At 36.1% G+C, this 27,809-nt stretch overlaps 1 protein-coding gene across 1 annotated transcript in view; it reads right to left on the bottom strand.

Moving 5' to 3' along the window:
* Window positions 1–1,342: 1,342 nt before the first annotated feature.
* The window catches only part of LOC110464190 (caskin-2-like), a 72,262-nt gene continuing 45,795 nt past the window's right edge, over window positions 1,343–27,809 (bottom strand). Inside the window, exons 5-9 of the mRNA XM_021519272.1 lie at window positions 20,173–20,399; window positions 18,553–18,661; window positions 4,622–4,730; window positions 1,961–1,972; window positions 1,343–1,521 (exon numbers count right to left, since the gene is read on the bottom strand). Coding sequence (XP_021374947.1) covers window positions 1,343–1,521; window positions 1,961–1,972; window positions 4,622–4,730; window positions 18,553–18,661; window positions 20,173–20,399 — 636 coding nt within the window. The remainder of the gene's footprint in view (window positions 1,522–1,960; window positions 1,973–4,621; window positions 4,731–18,552; window positions 18,662–20,172; window positions 20,400–27,809) is intronic.

Genomic DNA, 27,809 nt, shown 5'->3' with positions numbered 1-27,809 from the left:
CCACCCAAATATAAAAAACTTACACACTGCATATCATTGACAGTCTAAATATAACCTCAATGGCACAATGGCATGTCCCTGAGCACTAGAATACAAAGTGTGAAGAAAAAAAGAGGCCCATGGGCCTTAACGGTCACCTGATTTATTTATAGAGAGAGTTTATTTTGATTTTAACATGAACAAAAATATTATTCAAAGTGACAAAAAACAATAAAACCACCTTATTCAATATCTAGCTTACAGATTTTAAGACTAAAAAAGTATTTGAAACTAGCACCTCTGATTCTAAACAAGGAAAATGAAGAAATTTTAGCACACTGACGCCTTTGGGCTCCACCCTCCAGCCCTTGGGGTAGGGCTGGCTCAAAATTTTCAAAGTATCAAACTGTCAACTCAGGGTTATAATTCCAATCAAGTTATTAACATGTAATATTCAAAGTATCATTTGCCATTATAAACCATAATAAATGTCCCCCCCCCCGGCTTCCCCAGGGGGTAAACATGAGACCCAAGGATCATAAACAAGACCCTTCCATCTATGAAGAGTGTTTGGTCTATGAGAAGAAGATTTTTGAAATTTCAGTCAATTCAACCCTTTTTGGCCCCACCCATCAGCCCCTGGGGGTCAGTCAGGGCTCATAGGTGCATACTATCAAACTGCTACCTAATACTGATAATGCTAACCCAAATTGAATTACTTCCAATGGAAATTAAACAAATGTTGGTCCAAAATGTGATTTCCCTATATAAACTATAGTAAAGTTTACCCCCTCCCCAGGGGGAAACGTGAGACCCCAGGGTCAAGAAATTCACAATTTTGGTAAAGCACCTTAAGACCCTTCCATATATGAAGAGTATTTGATTATACCATATCTGGGTCTTGAGAAGAAGATTTTAAAATTTTAGTCAATTTGACACTTCTTGGCCCCGCCCCTCGGGCCCCTGGGGCCTGGGGACCAAACCGGCCACTATTTTTGTTGACCTTTGGCCATGGAAGGTTTCTGAAAAATTTCATTGAAATTGGTTCAGGGGTTTTGGAGAAGAAGTCGAAAATGTAAATTGTTTACGGATGCACGACGGACGACGACGGACAAAAGGCGATCGTAATAGGTCACTTGAGACTTTGTCTCAGGTGACCTAATAAGCATTGTTTTCATCATTTTGACCTTCATCAACTCAAAATCTGCACTGATACAGATTTTGTTTATCAAACATTTGTTTTATCAATAGGTAAAGATGACCATGACAACGTCGTGCTGGGTTGAACAGCTTTAATCAAGAATACGTTGCCTAGTTTTGACACCTTAGATGTGTCGTCATCAGAACCCTTGATCAAAGCCGTTCAACCCAGCACAGCACTGTAATGGTCATCTTTACCTATTGATAACTCTACTACCATGGCCGGACCCATGTAGTCCTTGTGAAACCCTCTGCTGGGTAACACAGAACTCCACTGAACTCTTTGCACGGATGTTGGATCTCCCACTCCCCGTTTTTTCTGTAGATTTGTTTTGTAATTTTCTGTTTTTTATTTCATCAATCTTTCAATTACTTCCTTATTTTATGACTAAGCAACACCATGTACAACAAAAAGACACGACTAAATTAACTACATTAAGTGGAGCTACAGTTTGACAGGAATGTGTGAAAATAATAACAGCACATGAACCATTCATCAAGTAAAGGAAATGGACAATCTAAAGAAAATAAACAACATTTAACTACCATGCATGATCGAACATGTCATTTAAATAGGTCACATCGATACAAAAAATGAAATCAATGTAAAAGTTGACAATTTAATGAATGAAATTGAACACCAGGAGAAGGAGTGTGTGAGGCACAATTTCATGCTTGAGTAGAGACCATCGACACACAGAGACGAAAAGTCTATGGGAATCTATAGACATGCATAGTAAATACACACACATGCACACACAACAATGATAGTAAATTTTACCTTTGAGTAATTCTATAATTTTTCCATTTTGAAAGCAAAGTTGGAAAACAAATAATGATTTTGAATGATCACTATAACTTTAATATAGGGGAGGTAACTCACATAGTCCATAGTACACATATACCCTATAAACACAACTGTAGTTAACTTACAATTTACGATTTTGATAATAAATCTACAACACAAGAGGCCCGCCCAGATGGCTTGTATCGCTCACATGGATATTTAAGCAATCATGGAGAAATATTAAAAGTAATATAGCAAATATTTCCCAGTTTTGGGCTGTAACTCTCAACGTTCATGGGGACGACATCTTAACTTTATGCGACATTTAATGTCCTAGTCTGAAGGATGCTTCGTAACAAATCATTAGATTCATAGGTCCCCAGAAACTAGAAAACTTTATAGAAGTTTATCTTAGATCCATGTATCTGTTTCTAGGTTAGTGACCTTGTCTGTATCAATGTTATGACCCTGTAATCAAGTTCTATAGATCAGAGACGTATAATACGTCTCTGTATAGATTTAGGCCACCTAGGCCCTGGATCTAGTCCTGCATGAATGTGTTAACATTTATCTCTTCATTCCGAGCTAACACATACACATGTATATGGTTATGTTTATGATTTCATGTTATGATCCAAGTATTAATACCCCATGGGCTATTGAACTAGCTTGAGTGTATTCATCTTTTTAAATTAAGTAATCAGATGTATGGTTTTATGTGGGGTTCTTAACTGTTTCCTTATTATGATCTAGGAGTTTTGTCCACATGAGTGATTGGTGCTGGGGCCAGTCATGGTAACATGATTGTGTGAACATATTCATGCCCAAAAAGCAGATGTATTTGTTATAAATTAGACATTGTTTTAAAGCTAAAGCAATGTGGCCTAATTTCCCCTTTTTTGCCCTGTCTCTCAGCCATCTAATAGGGGGTCAGTCCCTTTATTCATATATATTTACACCATCCTCACCTGATGACCATGTTACACCTTTTGGCCCCAGCCCTAACCCCCTAAAAAGGTTATCTCTGTACATTTTTTATCCTCAATGTCATAAGGATATTTGCTATCAAATTTGGTGAATCAATAACTATGATAAGTTTTGAGACTATTATGTAGTGGATGTAAGTTATATTGATTTCATCAAAACTATGTTATTTTACAATTTCCCTTTTTTACTCTAATGTAAGAGAGGTAACTCTGATACAGTACAGAACACATACACCTTAAATCTATTTATAAACTCAATAATTTCTCACTCTGATGCAATGGAGGGGAGATAACTCTCATAGAAAATGTTCAGCAATTTTAGTGAATATCAAATTATACCTTACGCCAGGTAACAGATTGAAGTTATATGATTGTCAAAATCATTTGTGTGTGAAAGAAGCTCAAAAAAGAACTTATCCTGCAAAAGTAGAGTCAAAGTTTTCCCCTTCTCTTTAAAGCTTCTATAGTCATTTCTTCAACAATATTAATTACCTATTATTGTGGTATTGTGAATCAAATATAATCACAGTCCAGTTTTCTCAATGCATTGCTAGCTTAAAATATTGTTTTATTTACAGATTTTTTCCCCAGAATTACCTCTATAAAACTATTACTGAAGGAAAATTATTTTCCTTTTTTTATGCTTTGTCTATGCATGCAGTTTTGATTTTAAAAAAAGAAAAGAATTGTCATTATAATTTTGCTGAACTTATTGATAAGCTAATCTGACTGTTCAGTCCAAAATCAAAATATGATTTTTTGATGACAGCTCAAGAAAAATAACAACAATAATGGGGTAATCTCTTTTTAAAATAATATAACAATTATGTTTTGAATTGTGGTTTAAATGATCAAATTCACATAAATGTTCACATAATTTTGTAAAAACTCTTTCACTTTTATGGCTTCATGTTTATCTTTAACAGCTTTAACACTCACTGGGCACATTGATATTGTCAATCAATTTCTCTATGAAATGCGACACCCCTCCCTTCTTTGATGTCATTTACTTTCATGTCTGTTTCAAGTTGTCAAAATTATTCTATGTGCAATTATATGCAACTTATTTACTGTGATTGACCATTCTAGTGTTAATATAAAGACTTTCAAAGATAACAACTAAGACTGGTATCATCAAATGATATGGACACAATATTTCAAATATAATTTGATACACTTTCAAAGTCACCATTTTTGGAGATGTTTCTCAATTATTCACACTTATTATGACTTTCAAAATCAGCTAAATCCCCATTATCTTGATTTTTGCTCAAATTTAGTTAAATCAAATAACAGAACAGCCCAAACTACTTATGTCAATTAATTTTGAGTTCTTTTTAGTTCTTTTAGGTTTTGCAACAGTATGATTTTGATATATTTTAACCCTTTCACCCCTATGTAACTTTAGTAGACTCTACCATGCACTGATATGGATGAGTCCATTATTGGCTATAGTGGTGAAAGGGTTAATAACAGCCCAACAAGTATTTGAGACCACCTGTCCATAACAATCAGGTGTCTATAATAGCTGCCGGAATTTAAAAATCCTGAAGTTCCTACTTTCTCATATGAGCAACCTGTTTATAATAACCACTTCCTTGATATTGATATTTTTGCCTCCTCCCTTCTGTGTACAGGACCCGATTAACTTCGCTATATACACACGTACCTTTGAGCAGCTGTTTCAGGTCCCGAGCAGCACGTGTCGTAGTGTAGGTCGTCACGATGTCCAGCGCTGTCTGGTCGTACGAGTTGGACTTGTTTACATCAACACCACACTACAAAAACAAAAACATCAGTAAGGAATGGTTGATATTTATATTGGACTCAACAGTTAAAACAATGTTTGATATAGTCTATTGCATCTCTTTAATTATTCTGGGGTGAAAATTCAATAGTCTGATGTTCCTACCAGGGGACAGAATTCGGCAATAGCAATATTAAGAATGGATCTAGCTCAAATACTGCATTTAATATGTACTTTGAGATAACCATGACACAATTACCATAGATTGATTGGGATGGAGTTATGATAGCATTGATTCTATACTAATGTTAAGCTGATATAAATTCTTCACTGACATTTCATTCGCTGAAAATCTTTCTTTGAACATAAGCTTCCATATCAATGTATGTTAGAACTCCTGTAGAAAATAGGATTTTTACAAGACTTTATTTTCCTCATTTTGACCCCCCCCCCATTTTCCAAACTCATAATAAAGTCAGGATAAAACTTCCCATAGCTGCCATTCATTGGTTCCAGGATCTGACTCAATCTATCAATTTATAATTAACGATTGTTTTTCATGATGCCCAAAAGTTAAAAGAAGAAAGCCTACATTCAGTTATAGCAGAATTTTGACTTTGCCAATACATTACAATCAAATTTAATGACGTGTTCGGGGTTATTTCGTTTTTGAACAACATAACTCTGCTATCAGGTTCTGTGAAAAATTTCCTGACACCCTAACCCACCCTTTTCTTTTTAGTTCTCATAAGTCTTCGTTTATGTTCTCGGCATTAAAAACCAATATTAAGAACCATGTCAATTATTTATGATCAAAACATGGCTCATTTAGACTGCCAAATACGGCCAAAAAACAAGCCCAAACTAAATTGACAAATGACTGGCATAATTATTTGAAATTGATGCCATTGTTTAGTAGTCAATAAACGATCTTTGGAGAAGGAAGGATATGAACTTTTGGACGCTAATGAACATAAGTCATTAATAATTGCAGGAAATCCATAATGAGTGGTTTACTGGTAACTGAAGCACAGTTTTTGTGATACGGAGCCAGGTAAAGATCGTTGTTCAGTTGCCAGTGGTGTATGTACTGCCAGGTACTGTAATTACACTATCATTGTGTGTTATACTGATACAGGCCGAGAAATTACAGGAAGGCATTTCAGCCAGCTGATAATCGGGCCATGAACCACAGTCATTGCAGATTGTTATTGTGAATCAAACAAGGAGACAACCTAAATTTAAGAAAATCATATCTGAAGGAGAATTGTTTGATTGTGAATGTCAATATCAGAATAACCAAGCCCAGTTTTGTTCTGTGTATATTGAAAATTGCCAACTCTAGCTTCTCAAAGAAGGGAAAATTGACAGTGTATAGAAGCATTATTAGATTGTATTTATTGCTAAATCTTTTCGTTTTCAAAATCATAATGTTTATCTTTTTAAGCATTTGACTAAATCCCTTGAATAGCAGAATTAACAGTCAAACTGGACTATAAGACTAGAACTGGATACGTGGTACTAGTAGGGATGAACAAAGCAATGTAAAGTAAGCTAATGTTGTTTCAAGTACATCAAGTCTTAGGGCATGAATGAAATTTGAAATATGGCCTGAATATGTATCATGGGGGAGGTACAGGGTGACTGTCACTTGTCTTGTGATGTAAGTAACAGTTAAACTTTTGCCTTCTTCATCCAACGGAATCAGACAATTCTTATAAATGTTATTTCCAATTAACAGGATTGACCAGAACTCTCGCCAGAACGGCAGACTAGCAACCCCTGCCTGTGCCAAGGATTACAGGAATAGTTATTAACAGAATGTTTGTAAACAAAGTAGCATAATTCCATATCTGGAGAAGGTGACTTCAATTTATATACTTTATTCACATCCCTTCGATGCAAGTATCATGTGTACCAAGTATCATTCAAATTGGTGCAGTCCTATAGAAGGATTGAGAAGTGCGAACAATCTATTTAAACCAAGGGACCTAACTCCACAAATAGGGGAGGTAAATTAAATCTAAATACTTCATTCACAGTCCCTCAATGTAGGTATTAAGTGTACCAAGTATCATTCAAATTGGTGCAGTCCTTTCGAAGGAGAAGTGCGAACAATTGTTTTAAACAAAGGGACGTAACTCCATAAATGGAAGATAACTTCAAATTACATACTTTATCCACATCTTTTAGATGTACCAGTTCAATGTAGGAATGATCAGTGAGAAGAGCGCAGTACTTTTTGTAGTAGTGCAAATGAACAATATTGTGCCTACAGGCAGAAAGACGGACGGAGAGACCCACACAACCTAATTCCAGTATATCCCCCAAACCCGAAACTTCATTTCAGGATGTATCAAAATCAAGTACAGTGTAATAACAACACACAATGACTTTTCTCAATTGTAGATTTGAAACACACCTAGATCCCCATTCTGTTATAAAACAAAGTTCTCAGAAACGTTTTCAGGAAGTATAAAGATGTACACACTTCTATTTGTTAACAGTTCCGCGAAGTATACCCAAAACACAGATGCTAAGCCTCTCTATCTAAAACACAATTCTCTATCTTATAATAATACAACAGCAGCCGTATCTGCGGAGTTTCAAAAAGATGTGTTTTGCCCGTGTGACCTTCTACCAATAAGAACAAACAGTCACTAGACTACAATTACATTAGCTGACTCTGGGTCAACAAAATGCTTTATTTTTATATTTTTATTTTTTTATCTGCAAAGCACCTGTTCGACAGAAACACCTATGCTATCATTCAAAGCAATATGTTTTCAGTAGAAAAAGGAGTATCTGATATCTTACTTCATATTTCCTTGAAATTAGAATGTAGCACTTTGCTGATGATATCAACCAGCTGTGTGGTTCAGGGTCATGACTATGACCTTTGACACACGTTTATATTGACCTCTGACTATTTTTCTGTTGTACTATCTGGATAACAGCACCTCAGCAGCTGTATAGTCAAGATTACACCAGAAATTTGTTACATCCTGTCTATGGTAAATGTTCTCAGTATCTACTGGTTTATCAACTGTAAATTTTAGAATTTCAGAAACCAGATATTGCTTATATTCTTATATGGTCAAATTTTGCTATTATAAACGTCCCATTTATCTCAAACTCAGGTCCTGAAGATGTTTATTTCTAAGTATTTTATCTAGGATACAGACAATAATTAGATACAGTATTTAATGATACATGGTGTCACGTAATGTATTTTTTCTTAATATCACATTTCTGTTTATATCATGATTTCTTAAATCACCATTATTACCTGTTTATATACATTATTTACTCTTAAATGATCTGTTTTACTCTTAAATGATCTGTTAACTAACTATTGACTATGCCTGAAGTGCCTTAAAAAGGGTCACATTTTGGTGACCTCCAAGTTTCTAAATACTCATTAAATATTGACCAATCAGAGATTTGTTGTAGTAAAGTTGGTGAAAACGGATGTGGATGAAACGATTGAAACAGTTTTAATGGTACAAGGTGATTATTTGAAAACTGAAAAGTCCTATTGGGTGAATCACATTAACAGAAATAAAACACACACAATATGTATTCATCCTCAATCAGATATATATTTCTTGGTTTCAAAAAAAATTGTAATGGGTACAATAATATTTTTTTTATTATGGTGCGTGACACTATGTCTTTTTTATGGCAAATCTTCCTTTTAATATCTCTTATGATTTATCTATTTGCAATAAATTCTGACATGATCGGATGGAACAGGACAGCCCCCCACCCCTCTGAAAATAATACATATTATTCAAAAGAATTCCTTTGGAACACAAGTATATATTATTCACTGGTACAAGATATAAATGAGTTATTTCATGTCGTTCTAATGACATCAATATATACACAGCCAATACAGGTTAAAATCTTTTTAATTTGTAATTTCAGTCTACATCAAATGATCTTAGTCAATCTACAAGCATGTTTTTCTTTCAGAAATGTCTGTTTCAAATAGATTTTGATCCAATTTGATCAATAAACAAGAGGCCCATGGGCCTTAACGGTCACCCGAGTCCTACAGTATTTATTTTTGTTGTTAAAATATGTACCAATTTGAGTACAAAATAGTTAAGTATAACGTTAACTTAAGTTTGTCAGGACCATGAGTCGATCATTCCTATAAAGTTTCAGTTCAATTGGCCCAGCAGAACTTGACATTAAGTTTGAAATAGTTTTTCAAAATGGCGGCCGTGTCGGCCATATTGGATTTCTGATCGACCTGAAAAATAACAACACTTGGTCAGGGAGATGTCAGTAACCTTCCCATGAAATATTAATGAAATCCCTTTGCCAGTATTTCAGCTTAAGTTGAAAATGTAAAATGTTAACGGACGATGGACGACGGACGACGACTGACGAAGACTGATAGCAAAAGGTCACTTGAGCTAAAGCTTAGGTGACCTAAAAACCTGTTCTCAAAATAAATATCTAGTGCAATCAACATCATAAATGATGTAATCGGTTTCTTTGCATCTGCAGAATTTATGTAACTGCCAAAAGAAATTGGTAGATTCCGTTATCTTACATAGAGATATATTTGAATAATCACCGCTATTAACAACAATATCAAGGCCCTAACTTTAGAAGCTAATAAATACATAAAGCATCTGACTCATAATCTTGTGATAATTTCAGATCGAGATCAGGCAATTCTAGAAATACTATTGGCAAGCTCAACTCCTAAAACTTCTTGAACTTAATTAGCCATCTGAGAACGTTGGATCTACGACAAGTCGAAGATAAAATAAAACTGCCATTTATCTGTAGAGTTACATTACTATCTGCTCCGTTAATGCCGCCAAGTATGTTTTATTACCCAAATCTTAAGCAATATTAGATATATAGCTTATTTTTGGACTAAATACAAAATGTTATACGGCTTATTTTTGGACCAGAGTGCAAAACAACGAATCATGTTTCCATGTTCCTGTGTTTTGGAAAAGCATCCACAAATACTTATGTAAACTTTAAGCAAGGCAGATTTAATCCTAGAAACATTATCAATTAACTCTTTCACCCTGAAATTTCATAATGAACTATTCCATCCTATGAACTGGATGAGTTCAACTGTGTTTTTCAGGGGTGAATGAGTTAAGCATATGACTCATTAAAGAACAATCAATAATTTATATTGAAAGCCAAAATCCATAGTCCCTCACGGATAATGATTTCTTTATTCACAGAGCTGTACACCCATCTCAGGATATAGGTCACAGTGACACACTTCTTGTGATCTGCATATTTTGCATACCAAATCTGGTTACACCAAGTGAAAAAGTCAAGAAGATATGCCAAAGACAAACTTTTTCAAAGGACATAGTGACCTACTTTTTGTACTTGACACTCCACACTCCCTTGATGTACTCGTGTACCAAATCTGGTTACTCCAGATGAAAGAGAAGAAAAAATGTGCCCAAGACAAACCTTTTTTTTTTTAAAAGATGAGGACACTGTTGTGGTATGACCTTAGCTGTTGTGTATACATTGTCGTTATATGACCTTAGCTGTTGTGTAGACACTGTTGTTATATGACATTCGTTGTTGTGTAGACACTGTTGTCATATGAAATTAGCTGTTGTGTGGACACTTGTTATATGATATTAGCTGTTGTGTGGACACTGTTGTCATATGAAATTAGCTGTTGTGTGGACACTGTTGTCATATGAAATTAGCTGTTGTGTAGACACTGTTGTAATATGATATTAGCTGTTGTGTAGAAACTGTTGTTATATGACATTAGCTGTTGTGTAGACATGGTTGTTATATGAGATTAGCTGTTGTGTAGACACTGTCGTTATATGACCTTAGCTGTTGTGTGGACACTATTGTTATATGACATTAGCTGTTGTGTAGACACTGTCATTATATGACATTAGCTGTTGTGTGGACACTGTTGTAATATGACCTTAGCTGTTGTGTAGACACTGTTGTCATATGACAGCTGTTGTGTAGACACTGTTGTTATATGACATTCGTTGTTGTGTAGGCACTGTTGTCATATGAAATTAGCTGTTGTGTAGACACTGTCGTAATATGATATTAGCTGTTGTGTAGAAACTGTTGTTATATGACATAAGCTGTTGTGTAAACACTGTTGTTATATGACCTTAGCTGTTGTGTAGACACTGTTGTCATATGACAGCTGTTGTGTAGACACTGTTGTTATATGACCTTAGCCGTTGTGTAGACACTGTTGTTATATGACATTCGTTGTTGTGTAAACACTGTTGTCATATGAAATTAGCTGTTGTGTGGACACTTGTTATATGATATTAGCTGTTGTGTGGACACTGTCGTCATATGAAATTAGCTGTTGTGTGGACACTTGTTATATGATATTAGCTCTTGTGTGGACACTGTTGTCATATGAAATTAGCTGTTGTGTGGACACTTGTTATATGATATTAGCTGTTGTGTGGACACTGTCGTCATATGAAATTAGCTGTTGTGTGGACACTTGTTATATGATATTAGCTGTTGTGTGGACACTGTCGTCATATGAAATTAGCTGTTGTGTGGACACTTGTTATATGATATTAGCTGTTGTGTGGACACTGTCGTCATATGAAATTAGCTGTTGTGTGGACACTTGTTATATGATATTAGCTGTTGTGTGGACACTGTCGTCATATGAAATTAGCTGTTGTGTGGACACTTGTTATATGATATTAGCTGTTGTGTGGACACTGTCGTCATATGAAATTAGCTGTTGTGTGGACACTTGTTATATGATATTAGCTGTTGTGTGGACACTGTCGTCATATGAAATTAGCTGTTGTGTGGACACTTGTTATATGATATTAGCTGTTGTGTGGACACTGTTTTCATATGAAATTAGCTGTTGTGTGGACACTGTTGTAATATGACCTTAGCTGTTGTGTGGACACGGTTGTTATATGAACTTAGCTGTTATGTAGACACTGTTGTTGTATGACATTAGCTGTTGTGTAGACACTGTTGTCATATGACAGCTGTTGTGTAGACACTGTTGTTATATGACCACTGTTGTAATATGACATTATCTGTTGTGTGGACACTGTCGTTATATGCCTTTAGCTGTTGTGTAGACACTGTCGTTATATGACCTTAGCTGTTGTGTGGACACTGTTGTCATACTACAGCTGTTGTGTAGACACTGTTGTAATATGACATTATCTGTTGTGTGGACACTGTCGTTATATGACTTAAGCTGTTGTGTAGACAATGTCGTTATATGACATTAGCTGTTGTGTAGACACTGTCGTTATGACTTTAGCTGTTGTGTAGACACTGTTGTTATATGACATTAGCTGTTGTGTGGACACTGTTGTAATATGACATTATCTGTTGTGTAGACACTGTTGTTATATGACATTATCTGTTGTGTAGACACTGTCGTTATATGACCTTAGCTGTTGTGTGGACACTGTTGCTATATATGACATTAGCTGTTGTGTGCACATGGCGTCATATGAAGACTTTAGCTATAGCATAGAAACTGTTATGTAGCACTGAACAAATTTGTTGACATTGTTACAAAGATGCAAAACTCTGACCAAGAAATTTTTCAATACATGTATTGCTCCACAAATGATATGCACTGCACTTATGCTTTCGTAAGTTTATGGTCTTCACATTTAATCCTTGAAAGGGATGTAATGGTCTGACTTCTTAAGGCCTGCTGGGACTTCTACAAGTCTATTTTGAGGGTGAAGCTTTGAACTTCCTAGTACTGACCAGTGTGTTCAGAGTCTGCAGTTGATTATTGGGGGAGCTGATATATCAGACAAATTGTCCAACTAGATGAAGCTTTCCTGTTACTGCACAGCGCTAATTGTATGTCTAAGTGGTCCAAAACAAATACTTCCCAGACTGGGCTGACCATGTTGTGGTCACTCTAATATAAGATCGTCTTCACCTAGTGTCCACTATACACCTGTACCCTCCAGTACCTATCTGTATTATCAAGAACAGTCCAGTACACACCTGTACCCTTCAGTATCTATCTGTATTATCAAGTACAGTCCAGTACAGTTAGGTACCCTCCAGTACTCTCTATCACCCCCTATATCCTTCAGAACTAATCTGTACCCGTACAGCTACCTTTTAGCTTAAAGTACCTTCTAGTATCCATCTATACCATTAAATACCAATTTGTTCCCTCCACACTACTAATCTATACCTTCCAGTACAAACCTTTCCTCCAACACCAACCTGTATCCTCCAGTACTTACCTTTACCCACCTGTACCCTCGAAAACTTACCTGTACCCTCTAGGTATCTACTTGTACCCTTTATTTACTACCTGTACCCTCTAGTATCTACTTGTACCCTTTATTAACAACCTGTACCCTCTAGTATCTACTTTCATCCTTCAATACCCTTTTGTACCCTTCAGTACTCAGTTGTACTATCAAGCACCAATATTTACTGCCCAGTATTCCTTTGTATCCAACAGTACCCAACAGTACCACCCTGTAATTTCCAATAAATATCTTTATACTTCAGTATCCAACTATCACTAAATATCAGTATTCTTAAGTAGCTACCTGTACCCTCCAGTACCTATCTGTACCTACCAGAACCTACCTGTACCCTCCAGTACCTACATGTACCCAGGAGTACCCCGTCATGTTTTATTACCTTGCGTGTGGCGTAGGGATTACCTATGGTATATCCCACATCCATGGCACTCTGAGACCGTTTGAGGCCCGGTCGAGTCATCCTTTGCGACATTTTGTACACAAAAATAAGAATCCAAAAATATTTCCAGTGAAAAAAGAATCAATGACACATATCACACTATCCCAGAGATATCAGCTTCATTAGTGGCCCAGACCCGATCTTATGTCCTCAGGATCTTACATATCTATGTCCATGGTCAGCTACACAGTACACAGCGAAACATAAAAGGTTGGGTGTGATGTGTTTTGGCCGTGTGCCCTGCGGTGTGTTCGCTGTCACTGTTGATGATCTGTATAGGTAACTACTGTCCCGAGTCATTATAATTTATCAGACCGATGGTCATTTCCATCCTTCTCTCATTTAATCCTTGCCAAAACACTAAAACACTGCTGAGATGAAAAGACACTCTGAGAAAAATATACACATCCAGCCAAGAACTTAGTCAGAAGTCTACATAAACACTTGTATAACAATCTAACTTGTAATCCTAAATTAACTGCGGGCTTGATTTTTTCTCTCTCACATAAAGCACCGACAATGTACACTATCAGGCTTCCCACATACCATCATGTTCTAAACAAATGTAACACAACCCAAGTATTGTGTTGCCCTGCCACAGATAAGTCTTCTGTTTAATTATTCACATATCCAGAACTCACAATGAATTGACAAAATTTCCAGGTCATGAAATAATCACATCTTGTAGGTCGGATTAAATATCTGTGAACTTAGCTACTGACCCCACTGGCAATTAACGACTCGGATTTCCAGGTGACAGACACACTATACATGTATTTCCAGTAGGAGTTGACATATCCGATTCCAATGTCTGTTAATTGCGAAACATGAAAAGCAATACATATAATGTTAAAACTATCTTTTGCAATGAAAACCACTGTAAGTGTGTCCCGTGCATCACAATTCCGCTCACACCAGTGTAATTAAGGTGAACATCAGTTCTGGAGTTCTGCCATAATCTGTGTGGGAGGGATGCACAGAGAGAAATGTGGGAGGAAAGAAGGTGGCTCTAGATATCAACGTCTATATCAGGGGTACACTTATATATACCCCAACACTGAAGGGGCAGACTTATATAGCCCCTAAACAAATTAAAGGGGACGGACAGGTATACCCCCATTATGATTGAGAGGAGAAGTTGAGATATTTTTCTTACACTGCTAGTACTATGGAAAAGGGGAGGGGCAGAGAAGTACATATACTGTGTATTAATACTGCTCCAACAATATGGGGCATACGTTAAAATGCAAAAACACTGTGTCTACTCGTAAGAAAATGTTTCCAATTTTTATCAGGTGAAGATGTTAAAGCGGGCAACAGCATGAGTTATTCCATTCAAGATAAAAACTTGAGGCAGATACCATCACAAGTACTCCTGTTACGCTGTTGAGTTGAAGAGCCAAGCATTTTGAAAAATTTAAATTGCATAAAAAGTTAACAACTCAAGGCAAGAAAAGACCGACTGTAAATCGCTGCTGCTGATGCTGATGATCAGACTCGGCAGCAGAGGGGGTCCAAGGTTTCCTCTATTAATGATGACTTACAATCAACATCACAAGTTTCATTTTGAATATAATGTATACCATGATCATATATACATAGTCTGATACCTCAAAGTATGTCAGCTGTGAGGTCTATGCCAGCTCTACCACTGACCAAAATACCTCTAACTAAATGTGATTCATACACAGTTTACCAAATTTAATCCTATTTTTCCCCCAAACTTCAGCTCTTCAGTTATCATTGAGGGTTGTACTCTGACTGACAACAGAGAACTTCTGATACAGACAGCTGATAGCAGAGATAAAAAACACAGTCCCCCTCCCGACCCCAAACAGTAAACTGACATTCCTTCCAAACAATCATAAACAGACCCTAAAATAACCCTCCCAACCCCAAACAGTAAACTGACATTCCCTCCAAACAATCATAAACAGACCCTAAAATAACCTCCCAACACCAAACAGTAAACTGACATTCCCTCCAAACAATCATAAACAGACCCTAAAATAACCTCCCAACACCAAACAGTAAACTGTCATTCCCTCCAAACAATCAAAAACAGACCCTAAAATAACCCTCCCAACCCCAAACAGAAAACTGACATTCCCTCTAAACAATCATAAACAGACCCTAAAATAACCTTCAAAACTAATCTTTATTTTAAAGTCTACAGACAAATCTCTTGTTAAAAATCCTCACCCAGACTCTAGAACAACCCACTGTTGTCAATTCTTTTTTATGACACTTTTCATGTCCTTGAAAAGACCTTCCAAAGATAACCCCCTCGTAATCTTCTTCCTGATCCTGAAATGTCCCTGTATGTGTGGAAGGAGGGCAGGTATGAGGGCAACATATGAGGGTAGTTATGAGGGAAACATTTGGGAAGTTGTGAGGGCAACATTTGAGGGCAGTTGTGAGGGAAACATTTTTGGGAAGTTGTGAGGGCAACATTTGAGGGTAGTTGCAATGTATGGGTGCGGGGAATAATAAGTTCTGGTGTCAGAGAACAACAGATGAGAAGAGCAGGTGTGAGGGCAATATATGAGGACAGCAAATTTGATGATTATACATAAGAAGATGAGGATGGGTGCCAATGAAAGCAGGTGTAAGGGCAACACAAAAATTGAGAGCAATTGTGAGACAATGTAGGACAATATATGTGGAAGACATTGTGAGAGCAACATATCACAGTAGAAGGGTAGGTTTGAGGGCAACATACAGGGATGATGTGTGGATTACAGAGGAAGCTGGGAAAGGGGGCTCAGTTTAGTGAGAACAGGAGGGCGGGTGTGTGGGTCACACATGTAGGGTCCCTCATTAAGTGGGTCGGTTAGGCAATGAAAAACATATTCCATTATCTGAGCTGGATGTCAATCAGGGCTTCATGGACCATTTCTTATAGGTCAGGGGTGAGGAAAGGAAGAGTTCAGAAATTCTGTTTTTCTGTTGTTATCAGAATTTAATAGTTAAATAGAAAACATATCTGGTTTCACTGAGAAACACCATCCCACCATATATCAGATTAGACCTCATCTACTACTTGAAGAAATAAACTGCCTTTCCCATTAAAAACATATTACAATTCACAATGAACAGATCTAGTTATCTACATGTTTCTTAAATATTGCCACCTGTTGCTCTAGTAACGATTATATAATTAACTCATTCACCCCTACATATTTAAACTGGACTTGCCCAGTCTTTGATTTGGTAAGGTTCCAATATGACTTTAGGGGTGAATGGGTACCTGTATGTCCCTAGGTAACCAATGTAATCAGCACATATCACCACTTGTTGTATCACCACACAGATGATTATTGCATCTATACGAATGTTACAACCTGAAACTCAAAGAGACATTTATTCTTGAATTACATTTCTATCAGATAATACTAGCAGTGCGACTCAAGACAGTATTACTGGCATGATGCGAGAAATTAAAACCAGTACGACTCATGAGAATACTACTCATATGATTCAAGAGGTGAAAAACTTGTATCACTTGAAATATTGATTCATGTAAGACTTTTCTTCCAGAAAATACAACCAGTGTGACTTCAGAGGAAACAGTTTGTATGGTTTGAGAGATTATTAAAATAAATGAAGGTTTCTTCCTGTAAAACTTGAAAGATGAAAACGTGTATATGACTTGAGGTGACCTTAGGACACTTATGGTGTGGAAATGTTTGTATTGTAACCATTTGAACTACCGGTAATTGTGTGGAAATTTTATGTGTTGGCAATACAAAAAAGTAGTTCTAAGATCCATATATATTGTATTATATGAATCTATGATATCCATAAATATTTCCATATTGATATTTTTTGCTTTAACTCAACCTGAAAAAACGCAAAAAAATCCACTTTTACAGTAGATAGATTACTACTTACACGAGTACACAGAAAAACTGTTCGTTTGGCAGGAGACAGCCACTGATTTTACAGAGAGACATGAAGAGGATCCGGTACATTTTTCAAAATTCCAACCAATTTTATAAACATTAAGATTAGAAATTTGATACTAAACAGTTTAGACAGTTTTATTATTAAATTAGATTAAAGACAGAAAATTCAATTGTAATAATAAACAATTTTACATTTAATTTCAGCCGAGGCTGCCTTGGCCAAGAGACTAAGATACAGAATTAGGGGAACGGGAGGGGGAGGGGGAGGAGGAGGAGGAGGAGGAGGGGAGGGGATGATACACAGCAGTGATGTTCAGTGATAACCTGTGCTAGATACCATAGACTGTGCTACTCTATGTAGATAATGCTCTGCATCCCCCACCCCCTCCCCCCAAGTCGTATCATCCTTCCATCACACTACTTGAAAACCAACATGGCATTAGGCCTATACCACATATAACCCAACACACTACCAGTGTAAAACGTATCTGGGATTAACACTATTCCCAGCACTGTCACAGAGACCTAGCTGAAGGTTATCCAAGGACAAATCCCTGGACAGTATGTCCTCTATACTTACCAGTAAGGACAATTCATGTATAACTTTGTACACTGTGATCCCTGACAAAACCATACAAAATTACAATGACAAAGACCTCTCATCTGATAATAATGGCTGATTTCTTAAACTTATGCGTCTTCCAACAACTTAAATTGGTGCCATTTTCAATACTCCGTTTGGACAACCTTTTTGTCTGTTTCAAGTTTTATCTAGACTATGTTGGCTCAATTCACTATTTACCGTTGGGATTCTAATGTTATCATAATGCTTTGTACACAACTAAAGCTTTAGGGGGAGTAAAATTGTTCAGTATCCACAACAAATAGCTAACTTTTTTCACCATTTATAAAGCTAAACCAATGGAAACCATTCAGTTTAGTTCAAAGGACATTTTCCCATGATGTCTTGAAAGTTTTTGAATTTGTCCATATAGTATCTTTTACTTGTAGCAATGTTATTAAGATGGCACTTGAATTGAAAATGTTACGTATACAATTAGTGAAATTCATCATGCTTTTCTATGGAACTCTAGAAATCTTCGAATATACTACAGTCTGCAGTCAGAGGTAGCTTTATGAAAATGTCTTCTCTGTAATAACGAATGGATAACACATTAGTGTTACTGCATGATATTAATATTTGTAGTTTGACAGACTTACATCAAGCAGTAATCTGACGACCTCCGTTTTGCCACACAGCGCCGCCTCGTGTAGACACGTCCCCCGCAGCGTGGACCGGTTGATATTGACCCCTGCTTGCAGTAGTAACCTACAAACCATTGGTCAAGTATAAGTCAAGGTCACCAATGACATCAAAGTAAAGTCTGTCATACTCTTTGATAATAAATGTTGTCCCAACTTCTTGTTTACAATGTTTTTTAATTTTGTTATATATACTTTTTGAGGTTCATACAATAGCATGTCAGAGGGGAAAAAATGGATGTAAATATGTGACCAGAGGAAAAGTATAAGAACTTCTTTCGATAAATACATGTACAGTGCATGTGGTAGCGCAAAAGTGTGATTTGTTTTGTGGAAAATATGGTAGCAGGACAAACTTATTACTTATTATAATGAAGATCTGTTTGTATGTCAGAGAATAGTCCGATGAGCACTAAATGATGACAAAATATGTATATTAATAAGCAATTATCAATGATATATTATATTCTTTATTATTAACATACAACTAAATTTTTGTTTCCAGACCAACCAAACTTATATAATTGTATAATGAATGTTACTTTTCATTATATAAATGTTGATTTTACACTTGAGTGAAGCTTAAACAATCGTAGAGTCGGTTGGACAGAAGTACAGCTGAATTGAAAATAAATTTATCATTTAAACTAACACTGGTGGAACAACGATTATGTAAGCAAACAATTTATCAAACAATCAGTTATTTAGTCATTTGATCAATTCAATCAATCTATGGTACAAACAAACAATTAGCTGTTTAAATATGATATAAATCAAGTGCCTGAATTTCTACAGCACAAATAGGTTCACAAATTCCATCTAAGCTCTTTACATAACAGTACTAATATACAGCTTAATGAATACGCGTGCCAGTATACAACCTCAACACACCTGCCAACTGATTGATAACGATCTTATAAACAGGTGCTACAACTTAATTGATTGACCCTGTACATTTTTACCTGTACTCAGATTAGGACAGGTAAAACACTACTCAACACTAACATAAATTACTACATAACAATACCCCTTTTCACCTGTACTCATTCTCATGTACCTAGCTAGGCATGTAATCACAGGTGTTCATTGCAGCAAAGACAATGTACTTCACATAAATCTCTCATAAAAAGTATCAATGTAATTTAAATCAGCCAGTAGAAAAAAAATCAAATAAATTAATTAAAAGAAAAATTCTGCAACGTGTGCGAGTCCCCACAAAAATACTTCATCATTATGTACTAAACTGATCAGACTTTACATGATACAAGGGGGATAACCCTTACAGTCATATCAAAATACAGTCTAGTAAAAAATATCATTCTTGTGTGATTATGCGAAATATTAAACTAACGATAAAAGAAAGATTTACAGTGCTTAAATGGGGCAATGATTTTCCCGTCTCAACAGACATGATTATTCTAATGTGTCCCTCTTACTAAGTATATAAACTATTGAAGTATTAACCAAACTTATTTGATCAATATGACTATTTTGTATATAAATTCACCTGATTTCTATGTAGTTGTATTCCATATATAACTAATTATATCACTACAGCATTGTTATCCGTGAACTTACCTGATGATTTCTATATGGCCGTTTTTCGCGGCCAGATGTAAACAGGTGGTACGATTGTTGTCGATCATATCGCTTGGCGACTCCGCGAGAAGGCCGGCGCACAGATTGCTCCTGAGAAGTAGATCTACAACCCGATATCGTCCGAACTCACAGGCCAGGTCTAACGGAGTCTTCCATTCCTTGTTTACAACAGTAGGGTTAGCATGGTGCAAAAGTAACAAGTTTACCTGTAAAAATACAAAATCATAATTGCCATGGTTAAAATAAAATTTCAGATGTATATCACAAGACAATCCTGTTTTTTTCGGTACATTAAAACATTGGTAATTGTACAATTTTTCCTGTTTTCCAGCTCCACTCAGAAAGATAATATTGGTACACAGATGACTATAAATTGTACTTCTATTGTTAAAGGTTATAAAAACATGAGCCTCATATGGATTTTTGAGATAAATGACTTTCTTTATTTTATTGGGTAAAAGTTAGCTGGTATACAGTATGAACAAATTTACCAATAGAAAAGTGAGTTTACATCAGTAAAAAACAATTACATCAGGTGTGCAATTTGAAAATGGTTAGACAGATATGTTACTGATTGTGGAAAAATTCATATATAGCTACTTCGACACCTGGATTTCTTACGAAAAAATAATATTATTAGAACCTTGTTATACTGCCATTATTTCTAATTGTGGCAATATAAAGAGGATTTCAGGAAAGGGACGGGATGTGTTTTTTGAAAACTTTATCCGATTCCATTGTTCTTTATGCCAATAACGTATGTTAACACTCAATTTGACAATATGCTATGTTATAAAGGCATGGTTATGAAAAGTATGCAGTAAGCGAAATGGAAATGTTTTAATCAAGATTATTTCTTTAAATAATGAAATAATCTTTATATATAGTATAGAAAGATACGTTTCTGATTACACCAATCTAGCATTAACGTGATTTTTATACATTAATTAAAACCAAAACAGTCCAAAAGATCAAACCGAAGGTAGGGTTGAAACAGATGGATTCATTAGCTCATAAAAAGGCCAGAGTATTGAAATTGCTACATGTCAGTTTTGACATTATCAGAATATCATTAAATAGTTCCCACAACAGCTAGCAAAACCCAATTCAGGGGGACTGTTTCATGACTCATGGATTAATATTGCAAAAAACGAACAATCCATATAAATCATTATCTCACAAAAATCTTAAATATTTGACAATCAAAACAACAAATCTTTGGTTTATAGCCCTCCTAATCAACTTAAGATTTTTATAATAAATCATTCATGCACAAATGTCGACAACTATTTCAGATTACTTAACCTCTACTCATTGTGGTACCTCTGACAAGGAAATCTCCCCCAAAACCCAATACAATGTAGTGTATCCTTTATGTGACATCTGGCATCATATTAGGAGGCACAGTAGTCTAGTGGTAGGACGCCGGGCTCGTGACTGAAGGGTTGCGGGTTCGAGTCACGGCACGGCAATGTGTTGTATCTTTGATCAAGATACTTTACTCTGCTTGTTCCAGTCTACTCAGCTGTAATTGAGTACGTGGTTGGGCAGCGCTAGAATTGTTGAATGCTATCTGTTAGCACCGAAATTGGAAGCTCCGGCAGTATGCTCCCCAGGGAGTTGAGAAAGACATTGGCTGGTTGCAAAGGCCTTATAACCACTGATACTAATTTGTAAACCGCTTTGAGATGACCTACAAACTAGGTTGTGATAAGGCGGTATATAAGAATCTCGAATCATTATTATATTTCACTTACAGGAAATATTTGTTGTTGCACTGTACGACAGAAAGTGTATAATATGTATGTAATAAGGAATCTATACTGCCAAGAAAGTACATCACTTTTGTTGTTCCAACAGCGTAACATATTACAAATTCTGCGATATCACAATCACTTTGATATCATCAGGTATTCAGATATTATGATGTCACATAAATTTGGTGCTAATATTTAAAATGAAATGAAGTATTTTAATTGATCCTGTTTTGTCAGGCTTTTGGGATTTGTTAAAGTAAATTACCAGTTGACCGAGTGAGATTAATTGGTATTTAAAGATTATAATGTATAGAGATGCTGCGACTGCTACCTTCAACCCACTAAAACACAAGTCAATGAATATCAAGGGAGATAACCAAAATTACAGAAAGGCAATACAGGTAACTCAAAATACTGAATGTCAAGGGAAGTAACCCAAAATACTGAATGTCAAGGGAGGTAACCCAAAATACTGAATGTCAAGGGAAGTAACCCAAAATACTGAATGTCAAGGGAGGTAGCCCAAAATACTGAATGTCAAAGGAAGTAACCCAAAATACTGAATGTTAAGGGAGGTAGCCCAAAATATAGAATGTCAAGGGAGGTAGCCCAAAATAATGAATGTCAAGGGAGGTAACCCAAAATACTGAATGTCAAGGGAGGTAACCCAAAATACTGAATATCAAGGGAAGTAACCCAAAAGACTGAATGTCAAGGGAGGTAGCCCAAAATACTGAATGTCAAGGGAGGCTGACCCAAAATACTGAATGTCAAGGGAGGTAGCCCAAAATACTGAATGTCAAGGGAAGGTGACCCAAAATACTGTATGTCAAGGGAGGTAGCCTAAAATACTGTAGATCAAGGGAAATAACTCAAAGTGCTCCAAAGGAAGATCATCAAATGATAAATGTTTGAATAACTGCATGCGTTGGAGGATAATTTTCAGAAGCTAGTATCGAAGGCTGTCATTGTAAATTATAAAAAGCCCCTTTTCTTCATGATTTGATTTTAATGTGTTTCATAGGAAAAAATAGGATGTAATGATATTATTCCACATGACAACTGCCTAAGAGTTAAACTAAATCAATTTTACACAGTGTTTGTTTTCTAATTTGATCATTGAAACTCTTTCAGTTGCTAGGTTTTCAGGGTGATAATTGAGTTAGGTAAAGCTTCACCACTGACGTTGCAGGCTTACATGTTCGACACTGCCCAAGAGATGTTTTATCCAACCTGAAAAATTACCATCTATCAGTATTTCATATCTATCCGTACAAAATAATGAAGACAACACTGGTATGTGCTTGGTGTACAATGGCAGTCACAGAATCCAGTCATGAATATTGTTATGCATTGTAACAGAATACTAATTGTATTTATTGTAAGAAGCTAGCAGTTGCCTTTGAGCTGGTCTAGTAGCTACATTCAGCCCATAAGGTTTGGGTATAACCTATCTGTAAATGTCAGAGGGAATATCTTGTTCTCTTTTCAATTTGTAATAATTTGGTTTTGTTTCAGCACCAACATTTCAAATCTATAGTAATTGTCGTTATTATATCAACACAGAGAAAAATATCATAAGAATCAGTTTCAGATAAATACAACACATTGTACGTAATATATTTACACACTGATTTTGGCAAAGCCAAGTTTTGCTTTAGGTTTTCAACCAAATAGGATAATTTATCACTACCACAATTTATATACAACGTCCATAAACAAATCATGTTCCAGGCCTGAGTGTGACCTTTAGCCTTGACATAAGAACGCCATAAATATTGAACAAATGTGTACCAACTGAGAAGTTATCAGACAAATATTATTTTGAATTCGATCTTGTATTGTTATCCACAATAATATAACCTTAAACAAGAGGCCCAGAGGGCCTGTATTGCTCACCTGTTTCTTTTGTTACATGCAACTGACGTATTGGTAACTTAAGACCAAATTTGGTAACTAGAACAAAAGACATTTTAACATCTCTTAAACGGTTCTGAAGATATTGTTGTTTGAAAATTTTCACATATTTGACCGCTGTAACCTTGAAAGTAGGTCAAGGTCATTTTAATGAGAAAATTTAATAGCACTCCATCCCAGGTACCTACTGGCCAAATATCATGACCCTGGGCCTAATGGAACTTGAGAAGAAGATTGTTAAAGATTTTAACCAAAGATGACATTTGAACCCCCGACTAGCATTTAAATTTGACATTTGACCTCATAACTGTAACTGAGAAAAATATTTGCACTGCTGGTCTACATAACATACCCAAGTATCATGACTCTAGTTCAAATGGTTCTTAAGATATTGTTGTTTGAAAATTTTCACATATTTGACCGCTGTAACCTTGAAAGTAGGTCAAGGTCATTTTAATGAGAAAACTTAATAGCACTCCATCCCAGGTACCTACTGGCAAAATATCATGACCCTAGGTCCTACAGTTCTTCAGAAGAAGTCGTTCAAAAGAAAAAGTTGATGGACGGACGATTGACTACGGACGACGGACGCCCTTCGGGCCAGGTGAGCTAATAACCTAGATTTTGACTTTTTGCCTTTCAATAATAAATATTTGTATGTACACAACTTTGAACTGTATGTGCATATTCGATTACAAAACCGAAAAAAAACAACTTCGACACAAGCCTGATTATGACTTTTTTTGTCACCTTTGATGTGCACTTAAAGTTATTGTGAACTTCCCCTCGTGTATGAATACCCTACGGCATGACAATAAAACCTTATTATGATTGTGACCTTTGACCCTGGGGGTTTCCAACACTGAGACCTATATGAAAGGACCTTGATTAATATTATGAACTTCGACCCTAAGTGTACCCAACATAAAGAAAGCAATTATATAAAAGGACGATGACCGTGACCTTAAATTTTGTCTTTGTAGATGTTCCAAGGCACTTGTGATTGTGACCTTTGATCTATATGTATACTTAATGACAATTCTGTTTGAGAGCACTGATTGTGACCTTTGACCTATATTTGTACTAAATGACATTTGCCCTGGTACAGGGTTTGTAGCTGCACCAGAGATGTATAACCCACACAAAACCACCTGTATATATCTATACAAAGGGATGAGAGCTGGTACAGATGGGCATGTGTACAGAATTACGGCGGCCATTATAACTTTACGCATGGAATTTCCTTCCGATGTCTGGCAACAACAACCAACTCACTCCCATTGTTAATGTTTTGTACAAACGGACCACATTTCAGCAACACCCTTTACATCAAGGAACAGCGAAACGAACGCCAACTCGCATTACAAAGGTACTGCCAACAGGTAACAAGGATCAGGTGCAGGCCACCAGGAAAAGTAATAAGCTTTTAAAAAAAATCTGCTTTCTATCACATGCATATCCATTTCTTTATTGGTGATCTTTTGTTATCATAGGAGTTACTTCCCTTTATATATATCTCGTGGCTTACCCCACAAACAAAAACATTCCTGAGTGCTGTCTCGGTGTACACCCTTTACTTCGATTACAGCCACACACCGCTATCACGGCTGGAATAATTTAATGCACAACAGATTGAAATAAACTGTCAATCATATTAAAAATTCTATGTATGACATCCTGACCTTGCTGTCAGAATCAATCCCGAATCCGTTCAAGCGAGCAATATTTGACAACTGGAGCAGAGGGGTCGTGGCAGTGTGAACGCAGTCATGTGGAAAATCACAACATGGACAGATAGAAATGCTGAGTATGGATTATCATTGATCACACAGCACAGATGAAGGTTGGACAGTGTTGTAAATCAGACGTGAAATTAGTAGCCATACTCCATCAAATCGAGTACATCAATATATCAGTAACAGGATTTCCATGATATCAATATAATTGTCATATGCATGACATCATATTTTGATTTCATGTCAGAATAGCACACTGATTTTTTTAGCAAACAAAATAAAATATTGTCCAATCAATCTCACAATTAAATCATCGAAAACTCGCAGGTTTGATAATCTAAGCGTTTTTTACTGATCACATTTGTTGTTTATCTGTGTGTACACAATACACATTGCACCAACATCTGGACTTCGAACACTGATAGTCGATGCAGCAGTACAAATGTGTACTGGCATCTGAGGGAAGGCAACACTGATAATCAACCAAAGGGTAAAAATGTAGTATTTAAGTCTTGAGGGATCGAAACAAATTTCATATACAGTGCATTAAATAGAAGGGTAGAAAATGTCACTTTTCAAATTAAGTTCTCAGCATCTGCATCATGACCACATCATGATCAGAAAAGAACATTCAACATTTATACCTAATATGACACTAATTTGTTTTCTATGTATACAGAGTAGATCCAATACGAGATTACACAAATAGGATGTCCTTGTTAGTACTCTCCACTAATGACACTAGTCACGGCACTGTTACGTACACATACCAGAGGACACTATCTCTATTCACTCTCTGTATCATCCTATCGACACGAAATCACATGGGAACCTCTTCAAAGGACCTTACACACAATTACGATATGTGTTAGCTCTGAACTTTACACCTACATATATACATGTATATCTATGGTATCTGTCAGTTAGGGTTGGGTAAACACAGCGTTCCTGTCAGTCACGGTTGAGTAACTCAAATAAATCATTAAGTAATTGACACCCATCTATTTGTGTATTGGACCTGACTTCGTACAGGTCTCGATCCCTCTTTATTTAATATACTATACCAGCGAAAACTATAGAGTCACTTCTAGATCTGCCGATTAAAAACATAACTGTGAAACGATTTTAACTAATCAAGGTCTTTGTCAACACATTATTAACATCAGCAACTATATTGCACATTATTGTTGAAAAATGCACTTTTACCATAGAATTCTTACATATTTGACCTGAATATTTATAAAAACTGATATTATAATTTCTATCACATGTGATACTGTATAGTGCAACTTGTGTTTATGTCACGAAATCTAAAGGTTTCCCAACAAGTGATGGTCAATTATCCTGTTTATCTAACACAAGATACTTAGTCCAAATATAAAGACACAAGGTTTACCAAGTGTCTTTTTTCAATTTGAAAATTAACTAATGAGAGTAAGATAAACATGATAGCTAGCCATCACAAGTATGGAGACCTTTTTTCTCCCGTAACGTTCAAACTCTGTCTGAAAAACCATGTTCATCTTACATTAGAAATACACGATCCCTGGTCCCGACCGGGGAATCCATTGCCACTACTCATAACACAAGAAAGGAAGACGCGGGCAGAAAGCATTGTAATGTGACATCATAATTAGACAGGCCAATGGAATCACATCCTGGTTGTAAGTGAGTATGGGAGAATTGGAGAGTTGATAGCAAAGCAATCTATCGAGTGAATATTTACAAAAATCTAAACTTCTTTACCTGTTTGAGGCACAACTCATAAATATAAATATTACAACAAGAGGCCCAATGGGCCTGCATCGCTCACCTGGTATAAAACTCACACTTGTAACCTTAAAAGTGATCTAAAATAAAGCTACAGGCAAAATATCAGTATTTATGATTAAAATTCGTTCAAAAGACCCTGTTATTTTTTTTTAAAAACATTTCACCACTGTGATTGAAAGTCAAACAAAGTCATTATGTTGAACACATTGTATAGCCTTTCATCTCAGGATGAAACTTGCAAAGTATAAACATCCTGGGACCCATGGTTATTCATAAGAGGTTGTTTAAAGATTTTAAACAAATTTGACCCCTGTGACCTTGAATATAAGTCAAAGTCATTCACTTTAACAAACATAGTAGTCCTTGATCCCAGCATATGCTACTAACTAAATATCAACATCCTGAGCCTTTTGGTTATTCAGAACAAGTTGTT

Source organism: Mizuhopecten yessoensis, unplaced genomic scaffold, assembly GCF_002113885.1.
Source record: "Mizuhopecten yessoensis strain PY_sf001 unplaced genomic scaffold, ASM211388v2 scaffold10971, whole genome shotgun sequence".
Classification (NCBI taxonomy): Eukaryota; Metazoa; Mollusca; class Bivalvia; order Pectinida; family Pectinidae; genus Mizuhopecten; species Mizuhopecten yessoensis.
Note: the sequence above shows the minus strand (reverse complement) of the source record. Positions and strands in the feature narration are given on the sequence as shown.